Source organism: Hyperoodon ampullatus (genome assembly GCF_949752795.1).
Source record: "Hyperoodon ampullatus genome assembly, chromosome: 19".
Lineage (NCBI taxonomy): Eukaryota > Metazoa > Chordata > Mammalia > Artiodactyla > Ziphiidae > Hyperoodon > Hyperoodon ampullatus.
In genome coordinates this window covers 20,888,656-20,913,506 of record NC_136932.1, presented here as the reverse complement: position 1 = coordinate 20,913,506, position 24,851 = coordinate 20,888,656, and the positions used below count along the sequence as shown (strand labels likewise).

Sequence of the window (24,851 nt, the reverse complement as noted above, 5' to 3'; positions counted from 1 at the left end):
AAATGGGTCTCAATTTCAAACCCTCATCCTGTGCAGCCTTAGAATGTAGCCTTCTTGATCTGAAGGCCAGAGAGTAGGGCACAGGCACCTGTGTGTCTGTTGGCCTTGGGGCCGGAGTTGATGGCGAACCTAAAAGTCGCCCAGTCACTTTCCAGGGATCACGCGGGGATCCGAGAGCTGCGATTTCACTCTCTGGGTGTCTGTGCCACCAGTTCTCACGCTCAAACCCAACAGCCTGATTTGGGAGCGTGCTACGAGTGTCTGCTACGGCACATGCCCAGGAGCACAATATGCTAAGCAGAATGTCACCCCACACAGGAGCCTGCGCTAATTATAATGTCAGGCTCCCCACTGAGGACCAGATAATTACAGGAGAACATGACAGTGTTTCCAAACTCCTGGAGCAAACGCATCTTCACATGTAACCTAAGTGATCTGAGATGGTCTCACTCGAGACCACCGAGACCAGAACCGAACGATCTTTGGGGAGCAAAGGGAAGCCAAAAGTAGGTGGGAAGAGGGGCGTGGCGACCCGGAGGAGCTGGAGGGAGATCAACCTTGTTCGGGCCCTACTGTGTCCTGGGCATCATGATCTGCACCTCATGGCAGGTAACACGGGGAGCGGCCTTGTTTGTTGCCGTGCTGTCATCTCACTGAATACTGAACAGCAAGATAGATGTTATCTCTGTTTTTACAGCTGGGAAAACTGAGACTCCCATAATCTTACCTGGGGACACCCAGCTAGTAGAGCTGGTGGCTGCAGGGTCCAAGCCCTGGCCTTTCTGACTCTAAATCCTGTGCTCGGCCCCTCCCTCCACGTCTCCTTCCTTGACGTGGCTGAAGCGGTGACCATCTGCCTGGGAGGCCCGACCGTCCTCACTTGACGGTGGTGGTGGTGGGTGTGTCGGGGGCTGCACGGTGTTCACCCCTCACACATATGTGCAGGGAGCCCACGGCGGCAGGTGCCCTGGCGGGGATGTGGCTTCCACTCCAGGCTTCCTCCGCCCACATCTCCTTGCTGAAATGAGCCTGCGGCGTCAGGAGTGACCATCACGGATGCTAACATCTGACGGGGCAAGCTCCAAAAAGTGAGATGCCCTTGCTGAACTCTTCTGGAATCATGGCTGAAAAGCTCTGTGATCCACCGGAAGAAACACAACGGAGCTCCCTATGGCAACAGGCAGACTGGAGGCAGCATATAGAGATGAGCATGAATCACGGTCTACCAGGACCTGCTGTGAGACTGTGAGCTCGGTCTTTGACCTCTCTGGGTCTCAGTGGCTAAAATGTAAACCAGGGGTGCAAATACCTAAATCATATACGTGGAGCACTTGACGTCTGGAGCTTCGAAAGGCCCGAGGAAATGGTGGCCTCCGGTGTCATAAGGGCATTGTATTCCTGCCAATGATTTGTGGTTTGGAGTGGGGCTCAGCTTACTCACTGACTGAGCCTGGGTGTCTGGCTGCACAAAATGCCCCTCCAGTTTCTGGGGGCAGAGCGATGTGAAGCGGAGGCTGCTGCATCAGGGTTTTCCCTGGAAAGGTCCACAGCTATTAGTAGAATTTTCTATTCACTCTTTGCCCCAGGAAAATGAAGATTCAGTAAGTTCTTTTGAGCTGTTGGCTCCTTTCCACACACGCTCAGTGCTGTCTTGTCAAAGCCACAGCATGTGGAGACCATGGCAGAATGAAGCAAGTGCCAGGGCTCAGGCCACCAACAATCCCTGGAACCTGGGAGTGTCATCTTTTCCTGGCAAAGGAGACTCTGCAGATGTGATTACCCTGGATTATCTGTGGATGGGGTAACGACCCCGGATTAACTGGGTGGGGCCCACACTGCAGTCACAGGGTCTTTATAAGAAGGAGACAGGGGGAGATAAGATACAGAAAAGGATGCAGTGTGACCACGGAGGCTGAGATATACATATACATATATATATATATATATATATATATATATATATATATATATATATATATATATATATATATATATATATATATAACTAAATCACTTTGCTGTACAGCAGGAATCAACACAACACCATAGGAACTTCCCTGGTGGTGCAGTGGCTAAGAATCTGCCTGCCAGTGCAGAGGACACAGGTTTGATCCCTGGTCCTTGAAGATCCCACATGCCGCAGAGCGACTAAGCCCATGAGCCACAACTACTGAGCCCGTGTGCCACAACTACTGAGCCCGTGTGCCACAACTACTGAAGCCGCAATGAGAAGCCCGTGTTCCCTGATGAAGAGTAGCCCCCGCACACCGCAACTAGAGAAAGCCCACGTGCGGCAACGAAGACCCAACGCAGCCAAAAATTAAATTAATTAATTAATTAATTTTTTAAAAAGGTACTGTAAATCAACTATAATTCAATAAAAAAATAAAAATAAAATGAAAACAAAAAGCATTTTAATCTGATCACATGAATCATAAATATTCACTATAGAAAAGTTGAGTTATAAATCTCACAAAACACGAAGGAAATAAAAATCAGCCATAATCCTGTCACTCCATAAGCCCAAGGACAACCAACACTGTTAACATATTAGTGTATAAATCTGTGGGGTTTTGTTCCCTCAAACAAAATCACTTCTGATGAAAACATCAAGTGTCTCATTTAAAGCCATGAAATGGGGTCTATTAGGAGCCGTCAAGGAGGACAAGCCAAACAATTAAAATCAACTGTCCTGCTGTTCTAGAGACACAGGCAGTGACCTCCGGCTCTCTCTGTGTCACAGTCACAACCAGCAAAGCAAACTTGAGCCCTGGCTCTGATGAGAGGAAAATATAAAGTGTGCGATTTACCCAGCCTCTTTTTCTATGGACCTTTATGAATCATGTCAAACAGCAAGGAAAGTCCAGTGTATCCCAGAGACCCACAGAAGTTAAATGTGTCCCTTAGCCCACCTGGCAGCCAAGGTGCATAGGAAACTGAGACACCTGACTCCTCTCCTAGAAAGGAGGTCAGGTCCCCAAATGCACCAGCCATCCCCAGAGCCTGAATATATAATGTGCTTCAATATGAACTGTAACATGGGTTCCAAAAACAAGATGGCACAGGCCTTCTTGCAAGAAGCTCCATGGATGGGGGGAAACAAATACATTCAAATAACTGCCATTCAGAGTGATAACTATCAAGACAGAGGCAGACACAGGATACAGGGAGGTGTCACCCAGGAAGAAGTGATGAACACTGTGAAATAAATGAAACTAACAATGTACTACTTGTCTTCTTTTCCACCAAATCATCCAATGCCAGAGCTGGAAGGAACCACAGGGATAATTAACACACACGCCTCCTACCCCCCCTCCCCACCAACCCCACCAAATTTTCCGACGGAGCAGTGCTTGAATGAGATAAGTTCTAGAATCCCTTTAAGCTCTAAATTTAACGTTCTCACGTACAAAGACCATAAGCTACTCATGAAAAGAGATTACTGGGAACTCGATGGCTGGTTGATTTTTAATTCCACTCTGACACAGAAAGGGAGCCTGTTTTCCGAAAGCCCAGAAATCCCTGGAAGGCTCCGAGCCCAGGAGTCTGTGTGACATGGCAGGAGAAGCCCGTTAAGAGACAGTGTGCTCCCAAGGCTACAGAGTGGGGTTGCTTTTACAGAAAACATGCCGTTTCCTTGGGAGATCATTTTCCAAAGGACTCAGCTCCTCGGGCTGAGCCATAGAAGGAACGTTTGGTGAAGGGGGAAGCCCCCCCATCCTCGGGAGCCTTTGCACCCACCACTCGCGGGTGAGCAGGGCTCACGTCTGCCGGCCTCCATCGGGCATCACCCTTTCCTCCTGAAACATTTCAAGTCCTTGCACAGCTGGACAGTTTGTTTCTCTAAAGCAGGGGTTCCTTCCTGCTCTGGAGCCGTGAGTGGACTTTGTGAGATCTGTGAATACCCAAAACTGCCTGGTAACTGGTTTGCATGCAACCTTCTCTTACGAGAGGGTCCATAGCTCTTAGCAGATTCCTGGGGGGACTGTGAGCCACAGAAGTTTCAGGACTCATTTATCCTTGCACACGTGTCTAAAATATGAAGCCAAGTGCTTTGGGTGTGCGCTCATGTCTGCATGTGGGTCCTCGCGCTCCAGAAACCTCTGGGAGACAGCACACGCGCTAATAAGATTTCCTTTTAACTCCTACATTAAAAAAAAATTTTTTTTTAAACAAAATGTCATCCCCAGGACATATAAAACTGAACCAGCCAACACAAAAAAACTTCAAAAAAATCAATTATCCATTTAGTTGCTGTGAAAATCTACCTTTAAACCCAGAGTCTCAGGGAACATCAAAGCTCTAGTTAAATTTTTAATAAACCATGAAGGCTAGTGCTAAAGAAGAGACCTTTTCAAAGATAAGTTGGCGACAGACAAGCTCTTGAAATGGTTCTCATCAAAAGGCACGAAGCTGCCAGAAGGCAACGGTGGGCGAGTGAACTTCCCTTTAGACTGAAGTTAGGAGCTTGAGACTCTGGGACTGAGCCCCAGGGGGCCTTCAGAAACACATCTATTTGTATTTAGATCTTTATTCTTTTTGGCTGGTTAAAGAAGGAGTCTTAAATGGTAGAAAGACAGCCACTAACTATTATGACTGAAAAGACGGCCTAAGTAACTTCTCTTCTCGAATGACTAGCATTTAACAGGTTGAAAGTGACCATGGAGGTTTTGAAGCTGCCCTCTGCAGAGACCCTGGTCTCTCGATGAGCTCTTTAACATACTGGGGGTGAGTATGACCAGATCCTTCCACCCAGGCAAACCCGCTTTGGTCAGATTTGTGTGCTGGGGTCCCATGTAAGACATCATCTCAAGACATACTGAACAGCAAGCTCTCAGAAAACAACCAAAATAGTTGACTCAGAACCCAAAGGGAAAAAGCCAAGAGAAAAATGAGAGGGAAACAGATGCTGAAAAAAACTGGGAGCAAATTGGCCTATATGACCCTATGATAGAAATTCCTAAGATCAGGACAGAAATAAGAGAGGAAAAGGCTTCTCATCTAGAGGAAGATCTGAGCTGAGTGATTAGACAAGATGTGCTGAGAGATTTCATATATATACTGCAACAGACAACATATTGATATTTTCATTCCTTAAAGACCAAAAGAAGTCTTCACTGCACAAGCAAAAGACTATCAAGGTACACACAGGGGAAGAAACTCGGTTTGGCCGTGGCCTTCGCTTCTACAGTATTGAAGCCAGAAGATAACACAGCAACATCTATAAGAGCTCTAAGGAGAAATAGGTGCCTCTAGCAAAAGCTATGCCTAGTCAAGTCTTTGCTCCTGTACTGGGGTAACAGGTTGACATTATGAACTCTGCAAGGACTCAGATAATATATCACCTGGGGCTGCTCCCTGTGCAAGATTATCACTCAAACTTGAGTTCCAAAACTATGAAAGATGGATCAGAATGTTTAAGAACACAAGACTGAAGGAGTCAGGAGTATTATTAACACTAATAACAGCTACCACTTTTCAAATGCTCAAATGGCCCAGGTACTGTACAGACTGTATATATATATATATAATCTTCTTTAATTATCAAAATTGGTATAGTTCATTTTGTAAATAATATCCCAGTTATCTCAGTAATAGCATTATCCCCAATTCACAGATGAGAACACCAAGGTCCAGAGAGCTCACGTCATTTGTCAAGATAAACTAGTTAGTTAAGTAGTAGAGCTGGAATTCCGCAATGTAACCCAAGGAGACCCTCAGGGTCTCTCCGCTTGTTTTTTTAATAATATCTTTATTCTTTTTTTATGCTTATCTGTCTTTTCTAGTTACTCTATAAAAAACATATTATTTTTGAAATAGAACACCAGTAAGTTTTCTTTTCAATTAAAATAAATCCAAAGACACAAAACAAATTACTCCAAAATGTTAAAAAGGAAAGGATTGGTAATGTAATGGGGAAGAATCTTTGTATTCTGTAACAAATTCATCACTAAAGGCATGTGGCCTATAAGCTTAAATTATACATAATGGCCCATCTCTGGGAACCCTGCCTCCCAGGTCATGGGCATGAAAATACCTTTGTTTAGCTCAGAGGAGACATCCTGACCAGGCCCACCTGTGAATGACTACAGGAAGGAAGAAATTAATACACACACCCCCTCCGGAGTCTGACCAGAACGAGGAAATGTCTGACTTTACTCCCTCCCCTTTTAGTGTAAAAGAAGCCTGCATTCTAACTCAGGCAAGATGGTTCTTTGGGACACGAGTCCACCATCCTCTCAGTCTGCTGGCTTTCCGAATAAAGTCGCTAACCCTCACCCCAACAACTCATCTCTCGATTTACTGACCTGTCACGTGGTGAGCAGTACGAGCCTGGACTCGGTAACGGTAAGAACATCTCAGAAAGATGTCCCCATGAAGAAAGTAGGTAAGGCAAACATCAGTGTGCAACTGTACTGAATTCAATACTTTTCAAAAGGATTAAGAAGAACCAGAGACACTCTGTGTTTACGAGAGGTGCAAGCCACAGCAATCGGGCAACAGCTATGAATTTATGCCCAGACGACTTGGTATCAAATACATGAAGAAAGGAACTCATAGGTGGAAACTGGAGTGAAACTGTTTGCAGTAACTGGGACCAGAAGTTTTAACACGCAGTGATCAATCTAGAGCCGGTAACCCAAAAAATAAAGTCAAGAAAGATTTGCACTCCCTCCCCCATGCCCCCTCGAGAAAGGACCAGCATCATGATTGCCCAAGCCCCTTTTCCAGCCAGGCAACTGAGCTGACAGAGTCACTTGACCCTCAGACCCGTGGCTGGACCGCTCGGGGCAAGACCTCACCTGGGATGTTGTGTATGGTGATGGCCAAAATGAGCAGCACGATCCTCCTCCAGCTGCTGCCGCCGGGCAGCACCGGCTTCCCTTGAGACAGCACGGGGGCAGCTGGGCCCTCTGGAAGGTCGGTGGACATTGCCTTCTTCCTCTGATATGCCTCGCCATTCTCACTCTTGTCTGAGCAAAAAAGAGAGGGATGGAAAGAGAGAGTAGATTGAAAACGGGCACGTCAGTACTTGGACAAGCAGCAGCTGGAGGAAGCTTTCGGGGCTGGAAAATGGTCTATTTCCTAACTACCTAAGGGACCATGTGTGCTTCTGCCTGGTCCTCCCCGCCTCCATTCATTCACTTATTCATTCATCAATCGGTCCTGGAACAGACATTCAGTGCCCAATGTATGGGTACTAAAAAGGGTAAAAAGATATATGTTTACGTAGAGCTGATTCACTTTGTTATACAGCAGAAACTAACACACCACTGTAAAGCAATTATACTCCAAGAAAGATGTTAGAAAAAAATGAGAAAAATTTGAATAATATGTTGCTAAACGGAAAAATTATAATATAGAACGTGATAGCACAATTTTGTTTAAATTTATGTGTATGGACCGAAAACAGATTGAAAATATACATGTCAAATAGTAAGCCACGGTTATCTCTGAGTACTGGACTTATCAATGAAAAAAAAAAAAAGAAAAAGGGCAAAAAGATGAAAATGGGGCATCCTAACACTGCCTGTTTAAGAGAAGCAGTACTGAACACAGATTCTGGAACTAGGCTGCCTGGCTCACTTCCTGACTCAGCCACTCATCAGCCGTGTGGTACGAAACAAGCTATTTAACCTCTTTGTGCCTTAGTTTCTTGATTTATAAAATGGGGTAAGAACAGGACCTATGCCACAAGGGTTTTGTGAGAATTAAATGAGAGGCTGCACCAAAGCGCTCAGACCATACAAAGTGCTTATATGTGGACTGTGGCTGCTGTCACACGTCCCCTCCCTCCTGCAGGAGGTGACCCTGCCCTACAGGTCACACAGACTCAGGGGGAACCAACTTGGATGCCAGGCTCAGCCAATCAGATTCTCTCCCCAGGGATGGGGGACGGGAATGGGGAAGGACCACGTGACCCCCAGTGTGGGCTCTGCATCCGAAAGGTCATGTGATGTAAGGGCAGCCACGACGTACGTGCACAAATGGGAGGAGGGGGCAGCCGGACAGAGAGACAGAAGGTAACAGATGTACAGAGACAAGCAGAGATGGGAAACCACGCAGCCCGAGACAGAGAGACAGACAGACAGAAATACAGACAAATGGCAGCCTGGGTGCCATAGGACATTCTGACCCTCATGGGCCGACTAAGGTACCCAGCCCTTGGGTTTCATGAGCTTACCTTCCTTGTAAAAATCCCCCTTTGGGGGGAAGGGGGTGAGGGAGAGATGCACACTACCAGATACAAAATAGATAATCAAGGATTCACTGTAGAGCACAGGGAACTATATTCAATGTCTTGTAATAAACTGTAATGGAAAAGAATCTGGAAAAAAGGATATACATGTATGTATAACTGAATCACTTTGCTGTACATCTGAAACTAACACAAAATTGGAAATCAACTATGTGACAAAGCGAGAGAGAGGCATGGACATATATACACTACCAAACGTAAGGTAGATAGCTAGTGGGAAGCAGCAGCATGGCACAGGGAGATCAGCTCGGTGCTTTGTGACCGCCTGGAGGGGTGGGATAGGGAGGGTGGGAGGGAGGGAGACGAAAGAGGGAAGAGATATGGGAACATGTGTATATGTATAACTGATTCACTTTGTTATAAAGCAGAAATGAACACACCATTGTAAAGCAATTATACTCCAATAAAGATGTAAAAAAATAAAATAAAATAAAATAAAAATAAAACAAAGTTCCCCTTTGGGTATATATTTGAAAACTGTCATTTCTTAGGGCCAGATTACACCAAACACCCACGGTCTCCTGGGTTATTTGCTAATCCCTAATGGAGGCAAACTGCCTAGATCTGAAACACAGGACCGAGACTGAGACAGGGAACCCAGGCTGCAGTTCACAGCAAGGGAAGGATCTTTCAGACAGGCTTCCTGGAAGAGGAAGGGAAACACCTGGGGACACAGGTGGAGACAAGTGTCCCTCCATCATCTGAATTGGCAGAGCCTGACCCAGATGTCCCAGACAGGTCACCAGAGCCTGTCTTTGGGACATCCACCACAGGACAGGGCAACCCTATAGCCCAGTGTTGGCTTTGTTACCCCAGGGGGATTATCAGTGGCCCCTTTCACTCCCCAAAGTGTCCTGGTTTGAAAGATAAATTTCATGGCTCCGCAGGTTGGGGGAAACAGCAGAAGCTTGACGGATGCTCTGCTCAGATGGGGTCCAGCCGACTTGAAGGGTAGGAGGGAACTCTCCGTGGTAACCACTTCCCTTCTCTAGGGACAAATTTTTCACAAGCAAAAGAATTCTCCTCTCTAAGATGAAAATTGCAGAAAATGTTTCCCAAAGTCAAATTAAGAAACTTTGAGGATTCCTTTATGCCTGAGCCCGGGCATTTGGTGCAGCCTCTCCTTACTCCTGGAAGTAAAGCAAGAAAAGGGCAGTTATCTGTCACCCTCTCAGGTGCTTCAAGACCAAGGTCTCACTCTATAAACTGGATCAGATCTTTGATTCCCTTTCCGGATGAACCTATCTTAGTGGAATACGGTTTGTATGCCAAGAACATGAAAAGAAAAAAAACCACTTCTTTTGAAAAACCATTATGTGTTTGTTGATTCAAATCAAGCCGGTGCAGCCTGAACAGTAAGAAAGAGCCTTAGAGCAGGTACACTCCCTCCTCCCCAGTTGGTTCTCTCTTAGAAACAGCTGGATCCCAGATCCACTGGGGAGAAGGGGCCTTTTATCGATCCTCTGAAATGCCGGGGTCGTCAGCCCTCCAACGGTCAGTAGGTGCAAGTCACAACACTGGCCTCTGGAGGACGCAGCTGTCTCGGGGGAGAGCAAAAACTCCTCCTATAGACAATATTTGCACGAGCTGAAGCTAAATATTCACCATGTGGCATCTATACTCTGTGTGTGTGTGTGTGTACACGCATATGATTACCTCTGGGTACCATCTTTCTTGCCTCAGATATCAGACCGTCTTTGTGTGTGTATGCATAGGTGTGTGTTTCTGTGCATACATGGGTGTTTTTATATTGTTGACAACACCTGATGACTCGGGCTGCAGAGGCTGGTTGTGGAACTGAACAACACACGTGGGATTTCAAGCCCATAGACACTAAAGGCACAAGCAAACAGGCCCAAGTGCCGTGTAGGAAGGAAGCCGAGTGGTGACAGAGGGAGCTCAGCTGTCTCCTGGACCAGTCAGTGGGCACCACGGATTCCCTGGACCTCCTCTGCACACACGGCCCTGATCTGGATGCTCTCCAGTGGGCGTTGATAGGGACAAAAAAAAAACCCATCTCCTCCCTTTGGGATTTTATAATTTAAGAGGACAGACAGGGAAGACGTGAACACATTCCTGTACATCTAAGGGACAGAAATTCACACTCTCTAACAAGCATGGGAGGCTAGACTGATTTCTGTCAGTGTCCCAAAAGGATGCGACTCTGAATTTCCTGCAAATAATGCACAGAGAACAACGGAGACGGGCGCCAGCAAATTCCAGCACCAAACACGCGTTTAATAGGAACATCGAGAGGCATAGTTATTAACCGGGACGAGGATGCACACCTCGCCCTGGGGTCCCGAGGTGTGAAAACTGATGTCACTGGCTCTCCTAGTGGGAAATGGGAGGGTATGAACGCCTGATGCACTTGAGAAAGTTAAATAAGCCACCGTTTGGTAACAGCCACTAATGAGTCTGCAACAAGGAAAAACAGTCCAAATAAATCGTTACAGAGAGTCCAGATGCATCCCCAGCAATGAATCCTCTTGTCTCTCCCAGAAAGGCTGCTTAAACCATTGCACACCGTCTAGTAAAATGCCTGCGCCGTGGACAAAGGGTCCACTTAAAGGAGGCCTGGCGTGGGGTTAGGGGTGTTGCCAGAGTGATAAGCACCCGTGAGATTTCCTGGGAGGGGAAAGGTCTGGGCATTTTTCGAGTAGGATTTGACAAAGAGGAAGGACATTTTAGGGAAGGAACATCCGATGTTGGGTTCAGAAATGAAAAACGTCATCAGCGACATCCGGGAAGGTGCCAAGAACTTATTCTCAATTGACCCTCGATCCTTACAAAAGCCCCATGAAGTGGAGACCACACCCTTTAACAAACAAGGAACCCGAAGAACAGAAAGGTGGAGGAACTGGTCCCAGGTCACACAGCCAGTCCAAGATGGATGCAGGAGTCAAGCTGGGTCCTCTGCCTGCCAGAAGCCACTTCTTCACCTGGGCCCCATGGTTGACCAGGGGTGGGGGGTGGAGTGGTGACCTGCCCCTTTGCTCGCCAAAAAGGGTCGCGAGCGAGTCTCTGCAGTGACATTTAGGAGGCTGAAACCCCAGATGTTTAGCTCGGAGAGAGTCCGGTGAGCTTGCACTACACGACACCAGAAAAGGCAGAAAAGGCTCAGAGGGAACCTCGTATCTGTAATCAATCACTCCTGCTCGTGGACAAACCTGAAAACGTTTCAGGCAAAGCTGTTTCTTAACCCATCAGATCTACTGTTTTAAGTGTAAAGCAGCTGTTAAGTAGGAAATATTTATTAACACCAAGCACGGGACACAGGGTTACAATCCTTTCGGGAAGGTGGAAAGGAAAGACTTCAAGGTTGCCCATCATCAAAAAACATTTTTAAAAAAATTAAACTCAAGCGTCTGTGAATCCACACTAAGAAGGGGCCCAATGCTGGGGCTCGGCCTACCATCCCCCACTTTATCCTTCCGGGAGAGGCACCCCACCGCTAAGTTTGAGAATGAGAACCACAGGAGAACAGACAGACCAATCCAAAGCTCACTTTTCCCGCTGAATCACCGGGTGACCTTATTGGACACCTTTTGTTCCCTGCTTTCTTCTCCCTCAAACGAGGGATGTGATTCTTATACCAACATGTTATATTGCACAGTAAAAACAGAGCCAGGTCTGGTGGGCACAAGCCGGGGAAGGGGCGGGGAGGGGATAAGCCTCCACCCCTTGAAGTGAAAGGCCTTGATGTCTTTAGATCACAGGCTCTAAACCATCTGGGATCAGCGATGCTTTTGAAAGTACAGTGGCGCTTACACTCCTCCCTCCAGCAAAAAAATACACAGACGATTTAAAAATAATGTTTGAATCCTTATGGATTCAAGGTCGTCAGACTGAGCGCATCTTGCTAGATAAATGCCACGGTAACCTTCGTTTCATAACCCGGGGGCCAGTCTCAGCAGGAACACAGGATGTTTGCTGTCCCTGTGATGATGTAACCAGCCAAATCTAATAGGCCCAGTGATGGAAGCTCAGGCCTCCAGTGAAAAACGGCAGCACTAATTAACAGATCACCAGCCACAAGAGCTTTAAAAATGTCCCCAAGAGATCACTGGAGATGATCTGGTTGAATTAGCACAAATAGGCAAATCCTCATCTGCTCAACACAGAAGGCTTCAAACCCCTGGAAAAACTCCTTCTTTCTAAACCCCTGCTATAAAACATAAAATGAAGAGCGATATATATTCACTATGCAGTCTACACACACAAAATCCAAAGGCTGATCAAAAGCAGGGAAAGAGGAGGATCCATTCACTTATATTTCTTTCCCCTTCCTTCTCGTTTCCCAGAGAATCAGAATAACCTGGGGAGAAGAAATTCCATTACCAACATGAGTGCGGCAATGTTTGCTGAGAAATTTGGTTCTGTTTCTTCCATCATCTGTGGGACTGGCACAACTCCCTTTATAGAATGAAGGCTGAATTTGAAACACTGCACGTGAAGCAACTACTCAACATGGGTTACATCAACCTTGGCACGTAGAGAAAGCAAGGCCCATGGAGGCCCTTCTTAGCAGCCACGTGGAACTTCAAGGAAGAGCCAGTGTGGTTCCCCCCATCTTGGCAGAAGACGCCTCAGCTTGGAGACATTCAAAACTACAGCCTGCTTCTGTCTCTAAACCTATCCATAATTCTCGTACTGTTTCCTTTTTGTAAAGCTGTAAATATAACTACGTGAAAGACCATTCCCCAAAGAGAGTCACAACATCCCCGATACATTGACTGTCACTTGTTCCTACCCCTCGTCCAGTATGTGCACGTTGATGTTTTGCACATTTGCGGCTAGTGCGCGTGGTAGAGAGAACAGGTGCTGGAGCACATGGGCTGCTGTGGGATCATGCTTCCATCGACTGTGGGATCACATGGCTCTGTCAACCATGGGACTGTGGCTCTGTCAATCATTAGCCATAAAGGCTTTAGGCAAATGCTGTATCTGTGACTCAGTGCCTTTATAGTAAAATGGGTTTCATAGCCATATCTACTTAGGAAGGCTGTTACGAGGACTAAAATATATGTAAAGAACTTGGCACAGAACCTGGCACCTGAAAAGTACGATTCATGTTAGTTATCGCAATTGGTTATACATACTTTTTTTTTTTTTTTGGTACACTTCCTTTGAATTTTATTTTTTCCTCATACATTTCATTTTATTTTTTCTGTTTTGGCCACACCACACGGCTTGTGGGATCTTAGTTCCCCGACCAGGGATCGCACCTGGGTCCACAGCAGTGAAAGCCCAAGTTTTAACCGCTGGACCGCCAGGGAATTCCCCGGTTATACATCTTAATATACAGTTTCATATTCCACTTGTTTCTTTTAAAACTACAGAAATATTTTCCAAATTTCTTAGCCTCTGGGACTCTAGCTTTTAACGGCTCGAAGGCATTTTTGCTTAGTTCCAAGCCAATCATTTGCAAAACCATTTCTTTTTTATTCAAGCCTGAGCGGTCGCTCTTTCTTTTCCAGATTCCAAAAGATACAGTGCTCCTCTCTTGCCACACGGGGGCGTACTCTTCTGCTCTCTCCCACCCAGGATGGGCACCCACCCACCCAGGGAAAGTACCGCTTGACTTCACGAACCAATTCTCTGTTTTACGGCTTCATGATTCATACATACTGCTGGAACATGTAAAAGGGCTGACCTATCCCAGGAGACAGAGCTTAGCACATGAGGGAAAATTCCTATTGCAGTTGGGGGTGGATGGGGGATCTTTGTGCAAAGATCCTTAAATCTTTCAGGTGCTTCCCTGTTTGCTTGTAAGTAACTGCCAGCCAAAAATTGGTTTCCTAATATTGAACTACAGCGGAGCTGTATCACACGTGCGTTTTACAAATGCAAATGCAGATAGATGCATTTGAAAAGAAACAACAAGAAATTCCCTTCTTTGACCCATGGCTCCCCTTCCACCTTCCAGTACTACCTCCTGGAATTAATTTTGGATTCGATCTCCCAAGAAAGGAGAGGCATCAGTGGAAAGGGAGAGAAAAACAAAACAAATTCATTCTTGGCTTTTGATCTTGGGGGGTAGGAGGCAAGTCCTGGGGGTTTAAGAAAGAAAAAGGATTTTCAAGGGGGGCGGGGCAGATTTTGACTCTTCAATATTTTGCCTTAAATGCTGTCTTTAGAACCCCGTGGGCACTTGAAACGTGCCTCAACTGTCAGGAACAGGGAAGCTGGGGGTGCAGTAGAGTGTGATATAATGCAGTCTATCGTTGGTCAAGAGACAGAGGAAAGAGGGAAGGAAAAACGATGCTCACGCCTTTCCTGGGAGAAATTCCTTACAAGGTCACCCACCCAGGAGTGTCCCTAGATCCTCCGAAACCCCTTGGAAAGACCGACATCTAGGCTGCAAATGTAAAGTCCGGGCATAGAACCAATGGCAGGACATTCATTTAAATGTCATCAATTTAATAAGTTTAGTCGGTTGAACTGGTCAAGGCAGGGCTGCTCAGCCATTAATCCATCTCTCCTTTGGGCAAGTACCCCCAATACAACTCTCCTCCCAATAACCTCATTTCTGATTCTAAAGATATAAATGCATATTTAAGCAAACTTGGAAAACCTCAAAGTATACAGAAGAAAACTGAAATCCCATCAGCTAAAAAAAAAAATTTAGAGTTTGGTGTATTTCCTTCCAAGTTTTTTCAGGTGGTTTTACATAACTGAGATGATCATATTATACAACCGCAGACTATTTTTGTTCCCACTAAACGTAACACAAACATTTCCGCCATGTGATTAAAAACCCTTATAAGCATTTCAAGCAGTACAAATTACTATCTACATTCTCATACCATTGAGCGTTTCGACTACTTCTAAATTTTTTTCCCCATAAATATCACTGCAAAATCTTTAACCTATATAAACAATCAGAGATCTGAACAAAGTTCCCAGAAGCTGAAATGCTGATCAGAGGGCCTCGATGTACTTGTCTAATTAATTTCCAGAAAGGCCATGCCATTTACAGTCCCCTGAGCAGAGTTTGCAAGTTCTCATCATGCCATTTTTTAGTCAGCTTGGGTATTTCTCATTTAAAAATAAGTGTATTCATTTATGGGAGAAATGACATTTCCCTTCTTTTGTATATCTTTGACTACAAGTGAAATTGAACATTTTTCATAGTTCCAGGCATATTATTTTCCTCTTTTGTGAAAGGTCCTCTGTCCAAACAAGGCCTCTTTAAGGAATGAGAATATGATTAGCTATTTCCTTACAGATACGAGTAACTTTCCTGTGATCCACTTATGTGTGTCAGTGAATAATGAGATGGAGCTGGGAGCAGCAGGCATTATTACACATCAGACGGGTGAAACCACCTGGTCACACTGGAATTTCAGCCTCCATTTGCTAAATTCCTTTTTGACATTCCTCAAGACGGCAAAGTGCCCTTAAAAAAAAAAAGTGTTGGACAAAACTCTAATTCAAAAACATACATGCACCCCTATGTTCACAGCAGCACTAGTCACAATAACCAAGGCATGGGAACAACCTAAGTGTCCACTGACAGATAAATGGATAAAGAAGATGTGGTATATATATGTATATATATATATATATATATATATATATATATATATATATATATATATATATAATGGAATACTACTCAGCCATAAAAAAGAATGAAATAATGCCATTTGCATCAATATGATGGACCTAGAGATTATCATACTAAGTGAAGTAAACAAGACAAAGACAAATACCATATGATACCACATATATATGGAATCTAAAATGTGACACAAATGAACTTACTTATGAAACAGAAACAAACTCACATACATAGAGAACAGACTTGCGGTTGCCAAGGCGCGGTTAGGGTAGGGGAGGGATGGATTGGGAGTTTGGGATTAGCAGATATAAACTGTTATACAGAGGATGGATGAACAAAAAGGTCCTACTGTATAGCACAGGGAACTGTATTCAATATCCAGTGATAAACCATAATAGAAAAGAATATGATAAATTATATATGTGTGTGTGTATAATTGAATCACTGTGCTGTACAGCATACATTAACACAACGTTGTAAATCAGCTATACTTCAATAAAATAAATTTTTTTTCAAAAGTGTTATCTGCTTGATTTATACTGTTATCTGGTATGGCCCCAAAAGCTAATTTTCTCTCTCAATATTCAAACACAACTGTTTTCTTTTTTTTTTAATTTTTTTTTTTTTGCAGACAGTGTACTTTTATTTTTTAATTTATTTTCTGAAGTATAGTTGATATAATACTTTGCATCTGCTAATCCCAAACTCCCAATCCATCCTGCCCACCCACCCCCAACTCCCCCTTGGCAACCACAAGTCTGTTCTCTATGTCTGTGTGTCTGTTCCTGTTTCATAGATAGGTTCTTTTGTGTCATATGAAACACCACTCTTTTCAAAAGCAGAGGATATTTGAGAGCTTCTCTTGCTTCCCTAGCCTTCTGTCCCCCCACACCCCTGGGATTCTTGTATGCAGCAAAGCAGTTTTTCCAACAGTACATATAGGCAGACCTCAGAGATACCGTGGGTTCAGTTCGAGACCACCCCAATGAAGCCAATAACGCAATAAAGCGAGTCCCACAAATTTCTTGGTTTTCCAGTGCATATAAAAGTTATGTTTACACTATGATGAAGTCTATTAATGTGCAACAGCATCATGTCTTAAAAATATCTTAAGGGCTCCCCTTGTGGCACAGTGGTTGAGAGTCCACCTGCCGATGCAGGGGGCGCGGGTTCGTGCCCTAGTCCAGGAAGATCCCACATGCCACGGAGTGCCTGGGCCCGTGAGCCATGGCCACTGAGGCTGTGCGTCCGGAGCCTGTGCTCCGCAACGGGAGAGGCCACAACAGTCAGAGGCCCGCGTACCGCAAAAAAAAAAAAAAAAAAAGATCACAGATCACCGTAACAAATAGAATAATAATGAAGAAGTTTGAAATAGTGTGAGAATTACCAAAATGTGACACAGAGACACAAAGTGAGCAAATGCTGCTGGAAAATGGGGCTGATAAAACTTGTTCGAGGGACTTCCCTGGTGGTGCAGTGGTTAAGAATCTGCCTGCCAATGCAGGGGACACAGGTTCGAGCCCTGGTCCGGGAAGATCCCACATGCCACGGAGCAACTAAGCCCGTGCACCACAACTACTGAACCTGTGCTCCACAACTACTGAGCCCGTGCTCCACAACTACTGAAGCCCGCGTGCTCTAGGGTCCATGCTCCACAACAAGAGAAGCCACTGCAGTGAGAAGGCCGCACACCGCGACAAAGAGTAGCCCCCGCTCGCCACAACCAGAGAAAGCCCACGCGCAGCAACGAAGACGCAACGCAGCCAAAAAAAAAAAAAAAAAACTCGTTCAATGCAAGGTTGCCACAAACCTTTGATTTGTCTAAAAAAAAAAAATCTGTGAAGCTCAGTAAGACAAAGCATAATAAAACGAGGTCTGCCTGTATAGCAAAAAAATCTAATGTGGACAGGACCCTTGCTAGAGTTTCTGAATTTAGCAAATAAAAAGACAGGGTGCTCAGCTGTATGTGAATTTCAGATAAAACAGAAACTTTCAGTATAAGTACATCTCGAATATTGCAGGGGATATACTTATGCTAAAAAGTATTCATTGTTTCTGGAATTTGAATTTAACTGGGTATCCTGTATTTTAACCAACAGTCCTACTTACCCAATCTAGGGTCCGAGTTCTAGGGCGGGAAGGAGTTGGGCAGACCGACTGCACTCTCCTCTGACAGCAGCCACACACTCGTCTCAGTGAAAAATCTTTCAATGATCCACTACATGGGTCATGTATAATCCAGGGTAGGAAAAGATTCTGTTAGAGACCAAGGAAACTTCATGGAAAGATAACTGAAGTATGTATATATGTATTTATTTATTTTTATAAATGTATTTATTTATTTTTGGCTACGTTGGGTCTTCATTGCTGCGTGCGGGCTTTCTCTAGCTGTAGCAAGCGGGGGCTATTCTTGGTTGCAGTGCATGGGCTTCTCATTGTGGTGGCTTCTCTTGCTGCAGAGCACGGGCTCTAAGTGCACGGGCTTCAGTAGTTGTGGCACGCGGGCTCAGTAGTTGTGGCTTGCGGGCTCTAGAGCGCAGGCTCAGGAGTTGTGGCGCACGGGCTTAGTTGCTCCGCGGCATGTGGGATCTTCCCGGACCAGGGCTCGAACCCGTGTCCCCTACATTGGCAGGCAGATTCTTAACCACTGCGCCGCCAGGGAAGTCCCAACTGAAGTATTTACTTTGCTTAGTTACTAACCTTAGGCAGAGACGCAACTGGAGTTTAAGAAACATAATGAAAACCTTATTTACAATCTTTGTAACTATAATAGACTTCTCCATTTATCATTCTAATAATCTCAATCCACATGATTGTCAGAGGGTGAAGTGCTATTTGTGTAAGAAGGCTGATTAGATTCCCTTGTCTTTTCAGTCAGTACATATTTTCCAGGCCCTGAAAGTCATCCATGCCTTAGCTTTGATGCTTATGAATAAGCAATTGCTTTGCTACAACAGAGAAACAAAAAGGTCTGCGTAATTGGTAAAAAATTAAATGTACGCCAGAAGAAGAAATGGGTTCACTATTAGCTAAAGATTTCTCATCCATTAAGCAAACCACCCACTAAAACGTTGTTTGTTCCAAATAGCTAAGTAAGATAATAATTTCTACTCTCGGTCAACGGAACCAAGATTTCCAATAAGATTAAAACGTCCACCTACCAGGTCAGCTCTTCTACTGCTTTATCAACATGAGCTCATTCCTGATGAATTAACTGTTCTCCAAAAATAAATCCCACGTGGACTCCAGAGCTGCCTCTAATTCTTCTTAGCTTACCCTACACATTGTGTTCAGTGCAAACACCCTGGTGGGGAAGAGACCTCCGTAACTACTGGGGGATCCACCAGCAGAAGACATTTGCTTCAAAAGAGTTCCAGCCCCCTCATTAGAGAAAGGGCATCTTGGAGAATTGAAAACTGCTTACAAGAGCTTTACAAGGACTCTCAACCTCTCCGGGAAAGATGCGGGCTCCTCACTTGACTTATACGGTTGTAAATTACCAGGTCGAGGAGGAGTTGTCCAAGAGGACAGCACCTATTTCAGGCTTGTGTCCAACTGCTAACATGAACTTCATAGTCATTTGGGTCACTTTCACCTTTGACATAAGGCCGCTCTGCTATCTCCTGTAATTCTGAGGATAAAGATTCGTAGCCAAGACCACTGTATCTCCAAGTGTAGAATGAAGACATCCATTGCTGTGCATGGTGGAGGCTCTTAAAAGATGACTCCTAGACCCTCCCCACCCCGGTACCTCCTGAATTAGAACCTCTGGGAGAAGGGCCCAGGAATCTGCATTGTACAAGCCATATGTCCCTTCACTCTCACCCCAACGTATTTCTGATACAGACTACACTCTAAAAATGAATGTTTTAGACTGCCCAACTACAAGTGAGTCAAGGGATTACCTCTGTACTTAAATCTACTTTAGTCCAGGGACTTCCCTGGCGGCTCAGGGGATGACTCTGCACTCCCACTGCAGGGGGTCCGGGTTCGATCCCTGGTCAGGGAACTAGATCCCACATGAATGCTGCAACCAGGAGTTCGCATGCCACAACTAAGGAGCCCACGTGCTGCAACTAAGGAGCCCGCCTTCTGCAACTAAGACTGGGTGCAGCCAAATAAATAAATAAATAAATATTTTTAAAAATGTACTTTAGTCCAAATACTACTGCCTAATTTGGTGTCTCAAAGTACTAGACAGAGATATACCTGACCCTTGGTCATAACTGGGCACCTAAAGATTCATATGACTTTTTTCTAAACACGCAGTGGGAAAGGTAAAGGAATTTAAGACGAGAAGATGAAAAGTAATTGAACTGTCTTGATAGGAATCATCATTTCCTTACAGAAAATAAAAATCCTTTTCTTTTTTTTTTTTAAGAGGATATGGGTCATCGTAAGGAAATGCAATCACCAGCAGAAGAACTGAGAGAAAAATAAATTCCTTCAAACCAAGACACTCTCTCATCTTGCCTAAGTCAATATAGGGTCTATAGACAGGGACTATATAGGGTCTAAATCAATATAATCCTTCTGTCTATTTATACATATAGCATTTCCTCTTTTATCCTAGAAGTTGGTCACCAGGAATCAAAACATGACAGGATAGATGAAAACTCTTAGCTTCTATAATCAAGAGAGTATCCACACTGCCAGTATTAACAAACAGCATGACATTCTGCAAACCACAATGGAAAACAAAATCTTACTTTGTCAAAGGCCGCAAAACTGAAAGGAAAACATGGTGCTTCTAAATAGGTTTAAGTGAGACTAAAATTCCATAAAAATTTCATGGTTTATGGATTTTCTTTGCTTTTCGGGATACAAACAGTTGATGCTGGATCACAGGATAATCGCTGGACATAACAACGAAAAAAGAAAAAGATAAGCACAGGCCTGAAGATTTAGGGTTTGCTTTTTGTCTTTGCTACAAGGAGATCAGAGAGCTGGGGCTTGACTCGGATGCAAAGGAGACTGCAAGTCCATGTCTGGCTTCAGTAGGAAGTGTTTCTTGGTCACAGTTCCCAGTGCTGGGCAACAGAAACCAACTCATTCATCGGAAGTGTCCCGAGGGAGGGGCTCGTGGAACCAACCCAGGAAGGCCACAGAACCCAACCTGGAACCCAGACAGGGCCATGGGAGATCAGGACTTCCTGCTCCACCCACAAAATGCCCCCACGTCGCCCTCAGGGTGGCACCCTTATCCCCAATGTCCCAAAATGCTGGCCACTCCTGCTGTAACACTGCCCCCTTTGCCGTCAGGTCCATCTAACTGGCCAAGCCAAGGTCACCTCCAGCTGCCAGACAGGCTGGAAGTCCAGCTTCTATCCTGAAAGCCAGGCTCTGTCTTTCACCAAGACTGGCGAGATGGGGCAGAAGGGAGAGAACCCCAAACATGCTGAAGGGGTTCAGGAGCCAAGCAGCTATTAGGGGAGACAGGGGCGGAGAGAGGGAGGGAGAGATTCGTGTCCTCAGACATCTAAGTCTGCAATGTCTTATTCTACATTAAAGTTGCACCGTATTTTTCTCTCTTTAGAAAGACAAAACGAAATGAACGGAATCCATGGTAGACAATTCTCAAGCCAACTCTATCTCCAGTTCTCTATACGTAACCCTAGGAAAGTCGCAACCGCTCAAGGTTTTTGCTTCTTCCGAGTGTAACTGAGCTGAATTAGACAGACTCCAGGGCCCCTTCCAGCACAAACCTTCTATGCTTCTGGAGACAGCCACTGACACAGCCTCTGACACAGCTGGCCTAAATGACCACTCAACCCTGGTGAGTAGGAGAGAGCGGCTGTCTCCCGTGCCAGAGTTTCTAGAACTCTGTTCTAGCCCAAGAAATTCCCCAAGATGAGTTTCACGGACAGCGCATTCCAACCATTCATAACATAAGGACGTGCTCTAAATGAGCAGCAAGTTCATTTGCCCCAGGGGAATCAACCTCTTTTGTGCCCTCAAGTAAAAGCACTCTTTTCCCTTAAAATGTATTAAAATATTTTCTGACAGTACCCAAATTCCCATCCATTATACGAAATATACAAAATACTGATGAGCACAAAGAAAGACAGAAAACCACTCACCACCCAGAAGCGACCACCTTTTAAAAGTCCTAACAATCTTCTCTATATTTATACTGTGTGTGGATAAATGCAAACACACACACACATCTTTTAATTGAATCATACTATTTTGAAACATGACTTTACACAGCAATAAATCGTAAATACATTCCATATCATAATACACTCTCCCATATCAGAGGTTCTCAACCAGATTCCCCTTAGCTGCTAGAGGTCGAGATGCCCACGATGCAGAATTTCCAGTAGCCAAACAGAGAGCTAAGAATACATACTGAAACATAGATAAAATGGAACATTACTCAGCCATAAAAAAAGAACGAAATAATGCCATTTGCAGCAACATAGATAGACCTAGAGATTGTCATACTGAGTGAAGTAAGTCAGACAGAGAAAGACAAATATCATATGTTATCACATATATGTGGAATCTAAAAAAAAAAAATGGTACAAATGAACTTATCTACAAAACAGAGTCACAGACGTAGAAAACAAACTTAGGTTACCAAGGGGGAAAGAGGGGAATAGGGATAAATTGGGAGATTGGGATTGACACATACACACTACTGTATATAAAATAGATAACTAATAAGGACCTACTGTATAGCACAGGGAACTCTACTCAGTACTCTGTAATGGCCTATATGGGAAAAGAATCTAAAAAAGAACGTATATATGTATATGTATAACTGATTCACTTTGCTGTACACCTGAAACTAACACAACATTGTAGATCAACTATACTCCAATATAAAACAAAATTAAATTAAAAAACAAAGAATACATCCTCAAGATTCCTTTTCGTGTCAGAAGAAAAGATGTGCTTACTGTCCAAATCACTTCAAAGTCAAGCACAACCAATTAACTTCCAGGCCTCCAGTGAGGTTTGGTGTTTAGAATAATAAAAGGTGGCTGGACAGGAATGATAAATCACCAGTTTAAAATTGGCCAAATGTTGGTGGAACTTAAAAGGACCAATATTTCTTGTTCTGAGACTTCTGTGATGTAAATGTTATCTTTAGGAGTGGTTTCTGAGCCCTTCCTTCTTAGGCTCAATTTAAATGCTATATGAAAAAGAACATGTGTCTAAGCAGGGGTGCTTTCTGCAGCCTACTTTTCCATCATATTTAACATTTTTCCCGTGCATCATTTATTTGTTGTCTGTTTGCAAGGCCATCGCCTCTTGTGTCTGGGCCTGAGCTTTGCTCACAATTACATCTACGGCGCCCAGCACGGTGCCTGGCACAGAGGAGGTTACTTAAATATTTTGCATACTAACCCTATTAGAGGTGCTATCCTAACTACCCACTCACAGAAGACACTACTTCAACCTAATCCTCCCCAGGAGACAAAGGGGGGGAAAAAAAAGGAGGGGAGAGCAGTTCCATGAATAGTAAATGCCAACCTGAAAAGCAGGATAATCGAACTCATAATCTTATATAATCACCAATCCCCCCCTGCCCCGTGACACACAGCAGCCCAAGATGAAGCTGATCCTTGCTTCATGACCCCCTCTGCTCCCCGATTCAGGATCAACTATCACTGACCGGGTGTTTGTTGTATACCCTGCAAGGCCCCAGATGTCCAGTGACCTGGAGAACTTTTTATCTTCTTTAAGCCTAGGAGCAGCTCTAGGAGGTATGAACCCTGTCTTACAGGTAAGGAATGGGTTAGCGCTGGGCCCTACCCAACATCCTTCCTTCCAAGTAGCTGCCCAGCCACTATCCCCAGCTCCGCCCCCTTCCTGTAACTGACAGCCTACAGTGTACGTGCGTGAGCGTGCGTGCGTGTGTGTGTAATGCTTCTTCCCTATCCTCTTGGTCCAGGAGGAGGAATTTTCCCTAAATACTCTTGGCCTTTTGTCCCACCCTTCACACCTCCTGTGGGGAAGAAGTGAGTTTCCTGAGAGATGAATCTGGGGGGAGGGACATGCATGGTTCAGCCCCCTCCCTCTTCCCCTGAGTGCCAGGGCGCCCACAGGTAACATGTCTCTGGTCTAATCCCCCATGTGGCAAGTCTTATGGGGGGGGCCCAGGGCACATGTGGCTCCACAGATGTGTCTGTGATTGGTGGCTAAGTCTGCCTAATTCTGCATTTACCATCATGAATCCCATTGTTGCTGCATACAAAACCACTGCCTCTAACCTAACCTTCATTGGTAATGACAGTGAAATTGTTATTTCCATCTGCCTCCTTTGCTTCTTACTAGTGATTCAGAATTCAGACAGGGAAGACCCAACACCCAACCCTAAACCTGCTCTAGCGTCCAGTCCACAGCAGTCAGCTCGTGGATGGACTTATGATTCAAGCCAGCCCATCAAAGTCCTTGGTCTACACATAATGCCCATGGACCCTGCCCCATGGACTCAAGCCTGGCCACGCCAGCAAAGACAAGGGAAATACATCGGGTGGAGAAGTCACCTCAGTGGTGCCATGTTCCCTGTTCCAGACCTGATGCCTATTCCTGAAGCTCCCCCTTTTCCCATGAGCTTCCGGTACTACCCTCCCCACCAGGGAGCCAATAAAAATCCCTTTGGCTCCACCTGGTCTAACTGATCCCTGTCATCAGCAACCAAGAGAGGTTGGACTGAAGTAAGAAAACTTGGCTCAGAGACTGGGTGATCCTGCCATAGGGATGAGCACTCCTCAGCTACAAAGCAGCAAGGACCGGGATTCAGACCCAGATCTCCTGACTGCCGGTGTGGGGCCGTTTCCACCAGCCACACCACCTCAATCTCTTTCCTCTTCAGCCTTGCCACCACTGCTTCTAAAACCCCAAGTCCCCTCGACCCACTAATTCTCTGAAGCGTTTGGGGCACACGAATGTTTCCTTCCACCATGCAGACCCCCCAGGACGCACATCACTGCCTTGCCCACTGTAGCTTCGGCACCCGCCGTGCTGAACAAACTAGACATCTGAGGACAAAGAGGGCTTGAACTTGGCCTT

The 24,851-nt window shown here is 45.0% G+C and overlaps 1 protein-coding gene across 1 annotated transcript in view; it reads right to left on the bottom strand.

The window, feature by feature from the left end:
• Positions 1 to 24,851, bottom strand: part of SLC39A11 (solute carrier family 39 member 11) — a gene marked incomplete at its 3' end in the record, with an annotated part of 291,548 nt that overhangs the window by 114,204 nt on the left and 152,493 nt on the right. The window contains exon 6 of the mRNA XM_079724775.1: positions 6,804 to 6,974. Coding sequence (XP_079580901.1) covers positions 6,804 to 6,974 — 171 coding nt within the window. The remainder of the gene's footprint in view (positions 1 to 6,803; positions 6,975 to 24,851) is intronic.